Source organism: Triticum urartu, chromosome 2 (genome assembly GCF_003073215.2).
Source record: "Triticum urartu cultivar G1812 chromosome 2, Tu2.1, whole genome shotgun sequence".
NCBI classification, from domain to species: Eukaryota; Viridiplantae; Streptophyta; class Magnoliopsida; order Poales; family Poaceae; genus Triticum; species Triticum urartu.
This window is the reverse complement of record NC_053023.1, coordinates 100,213,429-100,228,895: the sequence shown is the minus strand read 5'-3', so window position 1 is coordinate 100,228,895 and position 15,467 is coordinate 100,213,429. Positions and strand designations below refer to the sequence as shown.

General features: G+C 44.5%; 2 protein-coding genes and 1 non-coding gene across 3 annotated transcripts; 2 read left to right on the top strand and 1 right to left on the bottom strand.

The window, feature by feature from the left end:
• The first annotated feature begins 4,683 nt into the window (after positions 1-4,683).
• LOC125536126 (transmembrane emp24 domain-containing protein p24delta9-like) lies at positions 4,684-7,608 on the top strand. The gene is made up of 4 exons (XM_048699269.1): positions 4,684-5,044; positions 5,147-5,356; positions 6,954-7,030; positions 7,235-7,608. The coding sequence occupies exons 1-4, from the start codon at positions 4,790-4,792 to the stop codon at positions 7,377-7,379; spliced, it is 687 nt and encodes a 228-aa protein (XP_048555226.1). The 5' UTR covers positions 4,684-4,789; the 3' UTR covers positions 7,380-7,608.
• A 524-nt stretch (positions 7,609-8,132) lies between these two features.
• LOC125542000 lies at positions 8,133-8,252 on the top strand. Its single transcript, XR_007297786.1, has one exon. It is a non-coding gene; the product is annotated as a U5 spliceosomal RNA (small nuclear RNA).
• A 1,597-nt stretch (positions 8,253-9,849) lies between these two features.
• LOC125536125 (integrin-linked protein kinase 1-like) lies at positions 9,850-14,740 on the bottom strand. The gene is made up of 11 exons (XM_048699268.1): positions 14,151-14,740; positions 13,524-13,598; positions 12,757-12,873; positions 12,105-12,199; positions 11,767-11,887; positions 11,604-11,683; positions 10,830-10,889; positions 10,634-10,755; positions 10,463-10,548; positions 10,254-10,369; positions 9,850-10,160 (listed from the first exon to the last, which is right to left on the bottom strand). Exons 1-11 carry the CDS (start codon positions 14,499-14,501, stop codon positions 10,031-10,033), a joined length of 1,353 nt encoding a protein of 450 aa, XP_048555225.1. The 5' UTR covers positions 14,502-14,740; the 3' UTR covers positions 9,850-10,030.
• Positions 14,741-15,467: the final 727 nt, after the last annotated feature.

The window sequence follows — 15,467 nt, the reverse complement described above, 5'->3', positions numbered from 1 at the left end:
CCACCACTGTCGCGCCCCTGACGCGCTCACCACCACGCCCTCCCCCTGCGCGCCGCTAGCCCTCTGCTCGCTGCTGCCGCGCCCGAGCGCACCCCCGCCACGGCTGCGCGCGCTGGCCGCGCCCCATACCTGCCCGCGTCCTCCACCCGAAGCGTCGCCGCTCGACGTGCTCCGGCGCCACCGTCGCCCGCGCCGGGCCGTCCCGCCCCCGGCCCCTCCCCGCTTCCCCGTGCGGCTCCCCTGCCGCGGCCGCCGCGCCCTTCCCCCCTGGTCCCAGCCACCGCCGCACCCGCACCGGCCCGGCCGCGCCCCCACCTCCAGCCTGCGCCGCCCCGCTCCGATCCGTCGCCGTGGCCGACGCCCCACTGGGCGGCCACGGGTGCACGCCCGGGCGCCCACTGCCCGCGAGGACCCGCGCCCGATAGGCCCCCTGGGCCACTGACACGGGGGCCCCATGGCCCCAGAACGTTTTATAAAAAAAAAGAAAAGAAAAAGAGGAATTAAAATAAAAATAAAATAAATATAATTAATAGAAATAAAAAAATGATTTAATAAAATTAATTATTAATTAATTAATTAAGAAATTAATTAAGTTAATTAATCCGGTTTAATTAATTTAATTAACTAGTTAAGTTTAATTAAACTGTAATTAGATTAACCTAAACCCTAATTAACCTAATTAGAGGATGACAGGTGGGTCCCCCCCTCGACCCACATGTCAGGTTGACTAAGTCAACCCTGTTGACTGCTGATGTCAGCATGACATCATGCTGATGTCATTAAATCATTTTCGAATTAATTAAATAATTAATTAAATTTCAGAAATTAATAAAATCTTTAAAAAATCATATCTTTTAATCCGTAACTCGGATTAAAATATTTTCAACATGAAAGTTGCTCAGAACGACGAGACGAATTTGAATACGCAGCCCGTTTATCCGCCACGCATCCCTAGCATAGCGAACATTCAGCTTTCCCCCTCTGTTTCATCTGTCCGAAAACGCGAAACACCGGGGATACTTTCCCGGATGTTTTCCCCCCTTCACCGGTATCACCTCATACCGCGATAGGGCACCCCTAGCACCGATACTTGTCATGTCATGCATTGCTATGCATCTGTTTGCTTAAATATTTATTGTTTCTCCCCCCTCTTCTCTCGCTAGACACCGGGACCGACGCCGCTGCTACCCAGTACGACTACGGAGTTGACAATCCCTCTCTCTTGCCAGAGCAACCAGGCAAGCCCCCCCCCCTTGATCACCAGATATCGCCTACTCTCCTCTTTACTGCTTGCATTAGAATAGTGTAGCATGTTCCTGCTTTCCGTTATTCCTATCCTGATGCATAGCCTGTCCTTGTTACTACTGTTGTTACCATTACCTGCTATCCTACTGCTTAGTATAGAATGCTAGTGTTCCATCAGTGGCCCTACACTCTTGTCCGTCTGCCATGCTATACTACTGGGTCGTGATCACTCGGGAGGTGATCACGGGTATATTACTACATACTTTCTACAGGATACATGTGGTGACTAAAGACGGGTCGGCTTATGGAGCACCCGCGAGTGATTCACGGATTGGGGCTGAAAGGACCTTTGTCCCAACGGCCCTCTGTGTGGATCTTTGAGGCGGAGCGACAGGGCAGGTTCCGACCACCTAGGAGAGAGGTGGGCCTGGCCCTGGTCGGCGTTCGCGGATACTTAACACGCTTAACGAGATCTGGGTATTTGATCTGAGTTTGGCCATTTGGTCTATACGCACTAACCATCTACGCGGGAGTAGTTATGGGTATCCCGGCGTCGTGGTATCAGCCGAAGCCTTCTTGACGTCAGCGACGGAGCGGCGCGCGCTGGATTGGACTGGAACGCCACTAGGCTAGGTCTGCTTCCGGCCGCCCACGCAACGTGCAGGTGTGCTAAGGGCGATGGGCCCAGACCCCTGTGCGCTTAGGTTTAGACCGGCGTGCTGACCTCTCTGTTGTGCCTAGGTGGGGCTGCGACGTGTTGATCTTCCGAGGCCGGGCATGACCCAGGAAAGTGTGTCCGGCCAAATGGGATCGAGCGTGTTGGGGTATGTGGTGCACCCCTGCAGGGAAGTTAATCTATTCGAATAGCCGTGATCTTCGGTAACAGGACGACTTGGAGTTGTACCTTGACCTTATGACAACTAGAACCGGATACTTAATAAAACACACCCTTCCAAGTGCCAGATACAACCGGTGTTCGCTCTCTCACAGGGCGACGAGGGGAGAATCATCGGTTAGGATTATGCTATGCGGTGCTACTTGGAGGACTTCAGTCTAATCTCTTCCACATACTGCAAGGCGGAGGCTGCCAGAAGCGTAGTCTTCGAAAGGACTAGCTATCCCCCTCTTATTCCGGCTTTCTGCAGTTCAGTCCACATATGATACCCTTACTCCATTTGATACCCATGCATATGTAGTGTAGCTCCTTGCTTGCGAGTACTTTGGATGAGTACTCACGGTTGCTTTCTCCCCCTTTTCCCTTTCATTCTGGTTGTCGCAACCAGATGTTGGAGCCCAGGAGCCAGACGCCACCGTCGACGACGACCCCTACTACACCGGAGGTGCCTACTACTACGTGATGCCCGCTGACGACGACCAGGAGTAGTTAGGAGGATTCCAGGCAGGAGGCCTGCGCCTCTTTCGATCTGTATCCCAGTTTGTGCTAGCCTTCTTAAGGCAAACTTGTTTAAATTATGTCTGTACTCAGATATTGTTGCTTCCGCTGACTCGTCTATGATCGAGCTCTTGTATTCGAGCCCTCGAGGCCCCTGGCTTGTAATATGATGCTTGTATGACTTATTTTATTTGTAGAGTTGTGTTGTGATATCTTTCCGTGAGTCCCTGATCTTGATCGTACACGTTTGCGTGTATGATTAGTGTACGATTAAATCGGGGGCGTCACAATGGCTTTGAGGTGGCCTTGTCTTCTATCCGAACCACTGTTTGAGCAACTATGTCAATGAAGTCTTGATGTGATCTAATCTTTGATGGCTTCAAGCCGCTAGTTGAGACACTCACTTCATAGCCACTCATGACATAAGTGCTCAAACTAATTAAAAAATGTCGATGTGTCAATTTATCGGTGTACACAGACTTCAGCATAAGTTCTCATATACACATCTTTAACTTTTCTAGTGAAATAATTCTTATACTACTCAAGGTTTATGCATTACAATCTCGTCTTACAATGTTCAAGACTTTCTCTGGTCCGGAGCCAAGCCAAACAGCCGTCCGCCCTTGCAACCTACCGAAGGTAACCATGAAATGATTAGCACAATTACCCCTATGATGAATTTGATTAATACAAAAAGTATGTTCTCCCACACTATCGTTGATCTCACAAACCAAAAAAAGGAATATTCTAATTCTAATTTGTTGCTCTCCATGCTCTTGATCATTGACATCCCTTCCAAATAGTCGGATTTAACTTCAACAGGAAGGTTGCCCCATTGTAGTGCGAGAGAGTCCTTAAATGATTGCCAAAATTTCAGCCTCAAGAACGTCATTGCATGTGTGTAGTTGTCGACATGAACTGAATATGATGGAGCCCTCATGGTCCTGGGGTATCATCCCTGCGCTGGCTCTCCCGTCAAGAACGGAACCATCGGTATCCAGTTTCACGTGACTAGGAAAGCGAAGGAATCCATGGCGAGAAAACATCGACAATAGTGTTATTGCATGTGGGTCTCATGAGCGGGAAGCAATTGTGTGCTACCGTTTTACCTCAACATGATGAACATGCCTCCAAGGATTGCAAAGATGCAAGATAACTAGAAAGGAATCTGGTAGATACAGTCACTAGAAGGATAGTCTTCTCATGTACCAATTAGTTTATCACATGCCAAATCCTTCATAGAAGCAGCAACGAATTTGCATAGATTCGTCAAGCTCGCACACTAGCTAGATGAACCACTCATCCCCTACAAGTTGTATCTTTATAACATCCAACAATTCCCGTTCAGAGGCCATGGCTCACCACAAACGCTTAGTACAAAAAACATGAACCGTGTCCTCATGTTCAACTCCACAAACTAGGCAAGTAGGCGTTGCCTCCAAATTTCTCTTATCTTTGTTGCATCATGTTGCAAGGGAACCTATCGCTAATTGCCGAACGAAGGTAAGAACCTTAGAGGGTGCAGGACTTGACTAGATGGCCTTTCATCCGTGATTACTCACATCTCTCATATGGCCGAGAACTAAACGACTGAGCCACTCAGGAGCTCATTAAAACAAAGTGATAGACACTCTTAACATAAAATTATCCTTCTTTTTTTCTAGCGGACATGCAATGAAATCATCACCTGCCCATGGCGAGACAATCCTTCGAATTTCGCACACATCTGCCAATAGAAAAATTTGTTCAAGTTTTGCAGAATCCCAAGATTGTGGTTTAAAAGTTCAGATACCAACTTAAAAACCTGCACCTTCCCTTGAGAAGATCAAATCGGCAATCAATCAACTAACTTATACTCTTATAATCTCCTGCTGTCTCAACGTTCAACAATGTTAATGCACGAAGCGATCTCATAGTTCGAGTACTATGAAAATTATTCTCAGTTTTTTTAGGGAAATTGATCACTAAATATCAGCTAATAAAAGATTGATAGGGCGAGTACAACTTTTAGTCACTTGGACGTCACAAACCTCAACAAGCCTCTCCCCTCCCCCCCCATCTCCATCCCAGTCAGCCAAACGCCCAACACCACCTCGTGACTTCGTCCGCGGACCTTGCCTCGCGCTTCGACTCCCGCTCCGATCTCCGGCCATGGCCGCGCGGCGCCCCGGATCCCCCGCCCCCAGATGGCTGGCCCCCTCGACGCTCCTCCTCCTGGCCGCCGTCCTCTTCGCGGCCTCCCCGTCGGCGCGCGCCCTCCGGTTCGACCTCGAGTCCGGCCACACCAAGTGCATCTCCGACGAGATCAAGGTCGACTCCATGGCCGTCGGCAAGTACAGCGTCGTCGCCCCCGACCCCAGCTACCCCGACGCCCAGCTCCCCGAGTCGCACCGCGTCTCCCTCAGGGTAAGTACTTAATCGATCGTCGTCGTGCGGCCCGCGATTGGGTTTGGGGCAAACCGCGGCGATCTGTTGATTTCGCTGATTTGTGCGATTGGGTCGACGCAGGTGACGTCGCCGTACGGGAACAGCATGCACTACTCCGAGAACGTGCAGTCGGGGCACTTCGCCTTCACGGCGGTGGAGGCCGGGGATTACCTGGCCTGCTTCTGGGCGCCTGACCACAAGCCGCCCGTCACCGTCACCTTCGAGTTCGACTGGAAGAGCGGCGTCACGGCCAAGGACTGGTCCAACGTCGCCAAGAAGGGCAAGGTCGATGTGAGTGTTTCGATTCGCCCTTGGGCTGCTTACTTCAGTTTGTGCTCAAATTTCAACTAATGTGTTGTTTCATATGGCTGAATTGCCCTGTAGATAATATAGTTTTGGCTAGTGATTCATTCTATTGAATTTGCAACTTGCGCCTAGCAGCAGGGAATTATAGACTCTGCCTGTCACCCACGTGGGTGCTTGGATGTGAAATAAATTGTGAGTTTGCGCGCGTTGTTGGGTTATTATGATGGGTTGTTCGGGGGTCATGTCATTGACAGAATTGTTTGCAAGTTTGTCTGTTCGAGAGCAATTTATGTGTGTATGTCTCTAGGACTGGTAGATTTTGTAACTTTGATTGAGTTATTCAGTTCTAGGGTATGCTGAAATTTAAAGAGAACAGGGTAGGCTTGCAGCGTCTGTTATTATCTCGGTGTGGAAACCGTTATCTCTTGTAATTTTTGTCATTTATATACTTTTAGGTTGAGTTTCTTAGTTTGCTTGTTTGCTTGAGTGGGTTGCGATGCAATTTTCTGTGGTATGTGTAGACACTAGTCATTTTGAGCACACCTGCAATCAATTCACTTCTGGCTTTTCTACTTTATGTTGAGCGATCCGCCTGTGAGGTGGTATGTTGGTCCCTTCTAGGCCTGAGTTGATTCGAGTATGCATCTGTGTTGTTTCAATTTTTGATTCAAGGAGTTTAAGCATATGAGACAGTTCTTGCAAGCCAATCCTTTATTGCATATTAGTGTGTCTGGAGAAGATGCTGAATAGTGCTGTGGTTAGTTAAATTAAGCTAACTATTGTGTTCTGATTTGCTCACTTTGATACTTGTACAAGAGTATGTATATGAATTAGGTTACAACATTGACTTTTTAATGTTCTGTTAGGCTTTTTTTTACTTGGTTTTGTATGTTATTGTACTTGGATTGTGAACATCATTTGCGCACAATGTAAGGTATGATTTAGAGTCAGATTCTCACTGAACAAAGGCTTTATGTTTTGGACAATCTTTAATTTTGACATGCAGCCATTTTTCATCGACTCTTCATCATAAGCACATATTTTCACATAAAAAGGAAAAGGAATGCAGAAAAGAGACTCAGTGCCCGCTGATTCTTTTATCTCTCAGAAATTGGGTGTTTGGTAGCTTATCTGCAACATTGTCCATATAATAATTGCACATCGACATATCATTGCTGGTAACGTGTATCATTGTGTCAGCTAGTGTTGGTTCTTAAACAGTAGGCACAATAGGGGTTCATAGTAGCTTTTGAACACTGCTCATAAAGTCATAAAATAAGCCCCAAAAATATATCTGGTTCTGTGAGTATGGTCTTAATATGAACAAAACACATTAACATTGTTAAGTCACCATTTTGTTTGTCATGCCTATACATCTTGAGAGAACAGCCAGTAACATGTTGTACATCACCAATTATTACTATTAAAAATACATAGATCTTCCAAGACATGTTATAGATTATTAAATTAGTATTTGGCTGTAATATACAGTGATTTACTGCAGTATATGGCTGCAGTAGTACTATCCTACATTGTTTCGTCGTAGGATCAGCCTGTTCATGCATTTCTATTCTTGTTGCAGATGATGGAACTAGAGCTGAAGAAGCTAGAGGATACCATCAAATCTATCCATGAAGAAATGTTTTATCTACGTGAAAGGTACAATACTGCCTATTGTTTCTAGCACTGGTAAAACTTTATTTGATGATATACTTACCGCAGCTAACTCTCAGATCAAGTTTTTGGCCTGTCATTCATCCGCGTAGTTTTTTTTTTTTGGCGCTGGCAAAATTTTATTCCGTGGTAACTAGTGACGTCATTCTGAAACCAAGTTTAAGTTTTTTTGACCTGTCATTCGTGCAGGGAGGAGGAAATGCAGAACATCAACAGGCAGACAAACTCGAGGATGGGGTGGCTGAGTTTCCTCTCGCTCGGCATCTGCTTATCCGTGGCAGGGCTGCAGCTGTGGCATCTGAAGACCTTTTTCGAGAGAAAGAAGCTGCTGTAGTTCCCCCATGATCACAAACAAATCGTTGCGAATTAGGGTATATTGTTTCTGCCAGCTGTTAACCTATGTTTCCAAGCGAATAGTCGAACCATCAGTAAGAAAGAAACCGTTGATCATCATACTTGTGAAATGCCTTTCTGTGCCCTATCTTCTGCCCGATCAAATACAGTTGTAAAATGTTTCCCCTTTTTTCTTGAACAGGGCTGAAATGTTTCTGTTGATGGTTTCATATGATGTGACGTAGAGTGACATTGTTTTCTTTTTCTAGAGCTGAGTAGAGCCACATCGTCGCTACTGTTATGACTCGTGAGTAATGTTGTAGTGACCAAATAATACAAATTGTTTCCCGGGTTCACAATAGCAGAATAAAGAATCACCCGATTTTACATGGTGCTCACACGACCTAGGAAGGAATGTGTCGCGATTTTTTTTTTTTGAGGAACGGATCAAATTCTGATGGGTGTGCCGCACTCTTTTTTTGTGTGTGTGTTCCGCACTCAAAAGGAGTTGCAGAAGTGTGAGGCGACGGGCCTGTTGTACTGGGCTATTGTTGCCTCTGGGGTGGGCTGATCACCTGGTTGGCCCATATTGTCTTCTGTTGTTCTGTGGGCTTTGCTGGTGAAGCATGTGCGACGGGAGTGGAGGAGGCGGAGCCAGCCGCGTTTCGTTTAGTCCCACCTCGCCTGGCTGAGGAAGAGAGGGGAGGGAGCTCGGCTATATAAGAGGGCGTAGTGGGAGCAGTGAAAGGCACGCAGCTGCGTGGTGAGCACAAAGCGAACTATTCTTTCGCCTTTTACTAAAGAATACCGTGTGCACGCCACACTAAGCAGCATACCTTAATTTTTGAAGGGTGTCTTCTACTTGTGAGAAGGCCCCACAAATCCTTAATTTAAATTTTATGCTGCTAATTTCTGAAGGATGTCTTCTCCCTGAGAGTAGACCCCACCAATCCTTGATTTAAATTTTGTGCTGCTAATTATTGAAGGGTGTCGTCTTCCTGTGAGTAGACCCCACCAATACCGAATTTAAATTTGAATTCAGCTTGTGTGCTTCCTCGTTTTGACATGATAAACATTTCAGAGTTACTTTTTTGATGAATTTCTTCATCTCAAACATGTGAAATGAAATGTTAACTGTAGTGAGCAACTCTTGGATCGTGTTTCTCTGTGAGAAAGCCACAACTAATCTGAATTTTGATTTGATAAATCAGTTGGTTTAAAATTTTCAAAGCTTGTGCGCCTCCTCTTTTTGAGATTTGAGATGATAAACACTCTGCATTTCGGAGTTACATTTTTAGTGAAATTCTCCCAGCTAAAACAATTCAAATGAAATATTTACAGTGGTGAGCCAACTCTGAGCCTGTTTCTCCGTGAAAAGCCCCAACTATTCTGATTTGATAAATTCATTGGTTTTAAATTTTCAAGCCTGGTCGTGTTGCTTCTATGTTGCAACTTTGCAGGTTCTGTCACTCTTCTCAAAATATATGTTTGAGTTTTGGTTTTGTTATAAATGTTGCATTTTGTACACCGTCATGGTTGGCCACTCCTGTGAGAATTGTGTGCTATTTCAGGAATTTGAATGTGTTCTTGTTGGTGCTGCACTGCTTAATCCTAATTCGTCAAAGATTACTATTTCTTCTTTATTCGGGTCTGTCTCTTGGACCTCTTTTTCTTTTGCTTAGGTTTAGCATAAGAAAAGACATGATCGATTCATACATGCTTTATTTACAAGATCACCAGCTCAATTTTTGCGTTGAATACTGATTCAATGTCACAACAATCTTGTCATGGTACTTCATGTAGACCTTGAGCCATATCTTTACAAAGTAATGTTTTCTTTTGTGATGATAGAAAAGTTATGCATAGAAATTTATTACTCCCTCTGTCCCATAACTAGTGTAAAAAACGCTCTTATATTATGGGACGGAGGGAGTATTTCAGTTTTTTTTTTCTGTTGACTAGGGTGCCTGGTGAGGCCTAAAAGAACAGGTATTTAAAAATGACTGACGCTCAGGAACAACTTTTTGAGGTAAAATCCAGAAAACAACGTAATGTTTTTCTTTTCTGTTGAAAATCACACAAAAAGAACGTTGCAGAGGAAACTACTCAAATAAAACCGTGCCCCCCTCAGAAAAAAAAACTGTGTTATTTTCATGATGGTGCCAATCTTGCCCGTGCATGTGTTGAAGCAAAAAAAATTGGCTACTTTGGCAGTGACGATGAGACAATTGGTTTATGCAAAATCTCAAAATCATCTTTCAGTTATCCAGATTAAAAAAAGTTGAAAGTTGGTATTTCTCTACAGAGTGTACATTTACAAATAAGAGCTCTACGGTCTTCTGAAGCAATTTCAAGGAATGTAAACCTCTGATAAATGGTAAAGGGTGGGTTATCTATTTTGATATATGCTGTAGAACTATGGGCTCAATAACTCTCCAAGCTTTCAGAATTAGCTAAAAGCAATAATGATATGGGGAAAACAAGAATATATCAGCTTTAGCAGAAAGAAAAGCAGCAGAGTTTTTGTCGTTTCAGTGGACATTTTTTGACCCATCTAATCTGTACACAATCGGCACCAATTTCCCAAGTAAATCAATTCAGATTCACAACAACACCTGTAGTTTAAATTGCTCGTAACGGATATATGCATTGTTATTGTGAGAATAAATGCCAGTGGTGATCGTGGGATGCCAAGCTTTCCTTGATCTTCTCCAGCCTCTTGAGTATCTCTAGGAAAGATGGTCTCAAATTGACATCCGCAGCCCAACATACCTCAGTCAATCTACAATTAGGAAAACCATGTTACAACACTGGAGACTTACATGAACATGGCAACAGCAGAATATTAAGAGGGTACTGTTTAGCTTGCACTTACTCTTTCAGCTCAGCGGTATGTCCTTTTGAACGGAAAGTTGGGCGATGCCCGTCTGATACATACTTAGCAGCCTCATAAGGTTCATAACTGGAAAAAGGTGAATCCCCTTCCAGCATCTACAATCGAAAGTAACATTTACTGTCATTTTGAACAGGCATGATCATACAATATGACGCGTTGCTGGATTCTAAGTTTAGATGGAAAATTACCTCATAAAGTATCATGGCAAAGGAGAAAATATCAACTTTCTTGTCATATTTCCGGTGCTTGAAAACTTCAGGAGCCATGTACCGATCTATATTTTTGAACAATTATCAAGCCAACTAGTGAGGATAAGTATAAGAGAGGAAAGAAAAATCAAATAACTTATGGGGACTTACAGCTTCCGGTCTCTCCGGTCATCTTGTATACATCATTGGCATGCTGAGATTTGATAATCTTGCTAAGACCGAAATCTCCAACTTTCAAGTGGTTGGCAGCAGTATTAACTAAAAGAATATTTCTGGGGATTGACATAATAGGTTAGACCAGATATGAAGTTGCTCGCATTAGCAAAAACAGGTAAAGGCATCATACCTTGGCTTTAAGTCCCGATGAATGATAACATTAGGCTCGTTATGAAGATAGGCCATGCCCCTGCAGAAGATAATCAAGAGAAACACATGAATCATTTTATTTCTATGATTAAAAACAGATCACCAGATCAAGTGATTATTCATATGGAGAGCTAGAACCTATCATGCAAAGTACTTATTTCCAAAGAATAACCCAAAGAATAAGAAAGGATACTGTGTGTGATAATTCAAGGAGGTGGTGTTAGTATAAACCCACATTGCAGTTCAAATAGATATAAAGAGACCATGCCACTATAACTAGTACCAACAGTTTACTATTACTGATCACTTGGATGAATTTGTTGACAGCAAAATTAAGAGTCAATTCTGATTAGTGAGTATCTTACAGATGAACGAGAGGCGCATAAGAGAATCAGTGTTCACTATAAATGCATTATATAGATTAAAATGATCTAACATATGAACCATAATAAGATTGTCGAAAACTATATATTCAAGGGCATAGGTAGTTAATTTTCCAAGAGAAGGATACAGTTAATCTTGCAGAAGTGTCAATCATATTTATCCAGATTATGTAGTATACACTTCCTCCATTCCTAAATACAAGTCTTTTTAGAGATTCTAATGTGGACTACATACGGAGCAAAATGAGTGAATCTACACTCTAAAATATGTCTATACACATCCGTATGTAGTCCTTATTGAAATTTCTAAAAAGACTTATATTTAGGAACGGAGGGAGTAGTAAGAGCTAAGCACATAAAGATGAGAATACCTTGCGATGTCCAATGCGAAGTTAACGGCAGTAAGTGGGGAGAGGGAGCCTTTCTCCTTGAGATATTGATGAAGATCACCCTGGAAATGCATTTAGTACAACATTAGTGAGTGCCATAGAGTCCACATCACAGGGTAGTTGACTTCCAAAACAGATTGCGTACTCCTCGGAGGAACTCAGTAACTAGCATCAAAGGCTTGGTTTCTGTGACTGCTCCAAGGAACTGTACAATATTTGGATGCCTCAGCTTAATTAGCAAGTTGACTTCATGCTTAAAATCTTGGCTGCAAACCAGGAAAGTAGCTGGTAAGGAAATATTCCATGAGATAAAACATGCGGCAAAAGGTTATAAGGTGTCCAGTCACACCTTGAACAGAACATTAGTTAACCATATAGAAATGCAAGAGGCTAGTCCTAGCCAATCAGCTGGAGTACTAGAAAGCTGGCAACTGGGTCCAAAATGTGGGAGTCTTGGTGATTATGTGAATAAACTTTACTTACATAACCAGTCTATCGTCGGATAATGATGGAAGAATGCGTTTGACAGCAATTGGTGTTCCTCGCCAATTTGCTTTCAGGATTTCACCAAAAGAACCCTGCAGTGGTTAGCAGGTTTAATGAACTAAATGAGGAGCAAAGCACACGTTTATTATGGAAATGTAGACAATATATGCCCATTATCTTCCTAGTATTACACCGAGCTTACTTTCAATCAAATATCTAAAATGATTTTTTTACCGCCGAAATATGTTTAACATCCATTATTCTGTCAGCATGTAAAACGACCGGAACTAAACAGTAAGTTTATTGCCTCTATCTAATTTGACATACCAAATATACAACTAATGAGTTAACCGATGGAAAAATTATGGGTCATAGTTCCACCTTGCTCACTACGGTAATAACAAGCCAAATGCTACCCAACTGGATAAACTTCAAAATGCGAGCCATGGACATTTTGTAATCATGAGAAATGCGAGGTCCATTAGTTAACTAACAACTAGCATTAAATCGAGCTTGAAATCACAACAGTCTCAGTTTGCCTTGATAACAATTGCAATGCTTAACTAAGACTGCTTTGCATCACATAAACATTGGAGATATAACAGATTAATAGTTGCACATAACCAAGAGATAATTCGAGAATACTGACCTTTCCGATCATTACTGCTTTTGTGAAATCTAATTCAAGTGGGTTAATCTCCCAGTCAGCCTTGTTTGTTAGGGGAGGTGGAATTGACTTTGCTTCAAAGTGGCTTCCAGTTTTCCCCTGCAGCAAAAATGAATCAGAGGAATCCAGCGTATCAGATTTCAGAGCATGATTAAAGGCTGGTGACAACTATAAGCATCAAATGATGTCTCGATGATTATTAAACAGCTCTTACCCAAACATAACATTTATTCCAACTATGTAGAGCATAATTGATTTGGTCACGCTTGAAAGGTGCACCAGAACTACCCATTAAACGAAAATAGACAAGTAAACCTCTGAAACACATCCTTAGTATTATCCACTATGATCTCCTAATCAACAATGACACGTCTGTTCTACTAACATCAATTTCTGACTGATGCGCATGTGTAAAGCAGCAAGATACCGGAATCATCCATTGTACCTCATCTAACATTTTCCACAAACAACACTGACACATCCAAAGACTCCACTTCTACTTCTGGTAACAATATTTGGGACCAGGTGCCCTGGATACAAATTCAGAAACATGACAAAGACAGCTGCAGAGCAATATATGGGGAACGCACCCACTAATTACATACCATACAGTTGCTGGTGAAATTACCTGGTGCCATGTTACAAGTTTAGAAATGTTGAGCTAATGTTTGAAACTAAGCATCGCTACAGCTTTGCAATGAATAAGCAAGACAATCTATTGAAACGAACCCGAGTGAATGGCTACTTACGAATGTCAACCCGCCATGCTTCTTGAGCAGTTCGGTCATAGCATGCCTCTTTGCACCCTCTGCATCAGCAAGTGGCTGTAAATCAACCAAACGTTAGCATCGTGAGCAATTATGACAAATATCACAATACTAGAAATTGGAATGAAAAGCAGCATACAGTCACGACCATGCAGCATAAACATAACCAAGCAGGAACTAGAACCTCCGAAGCAAATATGCATTCAACAGCGAACTCGTTGCAGATGCATTTGAACAACTAATCATATAGGACAAGCCCCGCCAATTCGCAGTGGTAATCCTAATTTCGTGGAGCACAGCCGGAGCTCCCAACCAAGTACCCAAAGGCAGATGGCGGCACGAGCGACATCAGACGAATGAAAAGCTCAAGTGCAAACAAGACGCTCACGCTCATCGTTTTTCCTCGAGAATAATCATCAGGACAAATTCAATTCATGACGGAAGAAACCAAATCCAATCGGAATACGGGCCAATATGAGCTCAACACAAATGCCAAACCCGAACGATTTCAGCACGCGAAGAAGCCCGGACCGCATCATGACCCGAATCCAACCAACAAGCGGAGCGACCAGACGAGGCGGAAGGGGGGAGGAGGAAGGATCGCCTCACCGTGTTCTGCCAGCGGTCGAGCGCGTTGACGTCGGCGCCCTTGGCGAGGAGGCACTCGGCGACGTCCTGCCAGCCGTGGAGCGCGGCGACGTGGAGCGGCGTGCGGCTGTCGTAGTCGCGGGCGCTGACGAGCGTGCCGTCCTCGTCGAGCAGCTTGCGCACGGCGGCCGCGTCGTTCTGGTGCGTGTGCCAGAGGATGAGCGACGTGCGCGCCACCAGGCTCTTGTCGTCGAACCGCCGGCGCGGGTGGCCCTCGCCGCCGCCGCTCCCCGACGACCCGCCCCCGCCCCCGCCCCCGCTGCCCCCGCCCCGGCCGGCCGCATGCGCCGCCTCCTCCTCCGCCCCGCTCATCTCCCGCCCGCCGAATCTGGCCTCCCTCCCCCGCCCTCCCTGTCTCTCTCTCTCTCCCTGCGACGGACGGACGGACGCTGGCCGTGGAGTCCGAGTATTGAGGAGCGGGGCGGATTCTGTGTCCCTCGGCGCGCGTGATCGCGTCCAGCGATGGAGTGGGATCCGATCTGATATGGAAATGGCGCCCGCGTTAACCAGTAATTCTTTCTGCAATCGCTTGACCGACGCGGCGCGGCCCACTTGTGCGCCAGCCTGGAGCGGCCGCCCACCGGGCGGGGGAACGTTCCGTGTCAGCGATGTCCCCGCCTCGCCCTCGCGTGGGAAACGAAAACAGCTGCCACAAATTGACCGATTTGGCCATAACTAGTAAGCGTATCATCATGTGAAAACAATCCGCAGTCATTCTAGGAAGAAAATAGATCAATAAAATAAACAAACTATAATTGTGTACCAACAAAATATAATGATGATCAGAATACTGATAATAAAGCTAGGGATATTGAGAAATGTAAGACAATAGCACTCTATATCTCGAGTACTGTTCCATGCATGGACAGGGATGCTCCCATGTTTTATTGTTATCTTGAAAAAAAAAATCTGGCTTGAAAGACTTCTTTGGTCGGAGAAAGTGCCAGGAGCTCTCTGAACCTGCACATTGCACCCTTTGACCTTTCTGTTAGTCAAGATCAAAACATAGCTAGGCATTGATAATCATGAATTTACCTTATAATCAAGTTATTTGCTTTGTTAATGTCTGGGTTGAGGTATAGCCGAGATTACTCAGTCGTACCCAAGATAGCATCTGACATTGTGTGTAAGAGAGCCTTAAAAGTATTAGCAGACAACTTAAAACGCAATAGCAGGAAGCCAAAAGAAAATTGCGAAGTGCATACAATCAGGTTACCATCCCTATCAAAAGACACTGATTTTCTTCCCCACGTTACATATGCCAAAAGATACTAAGCA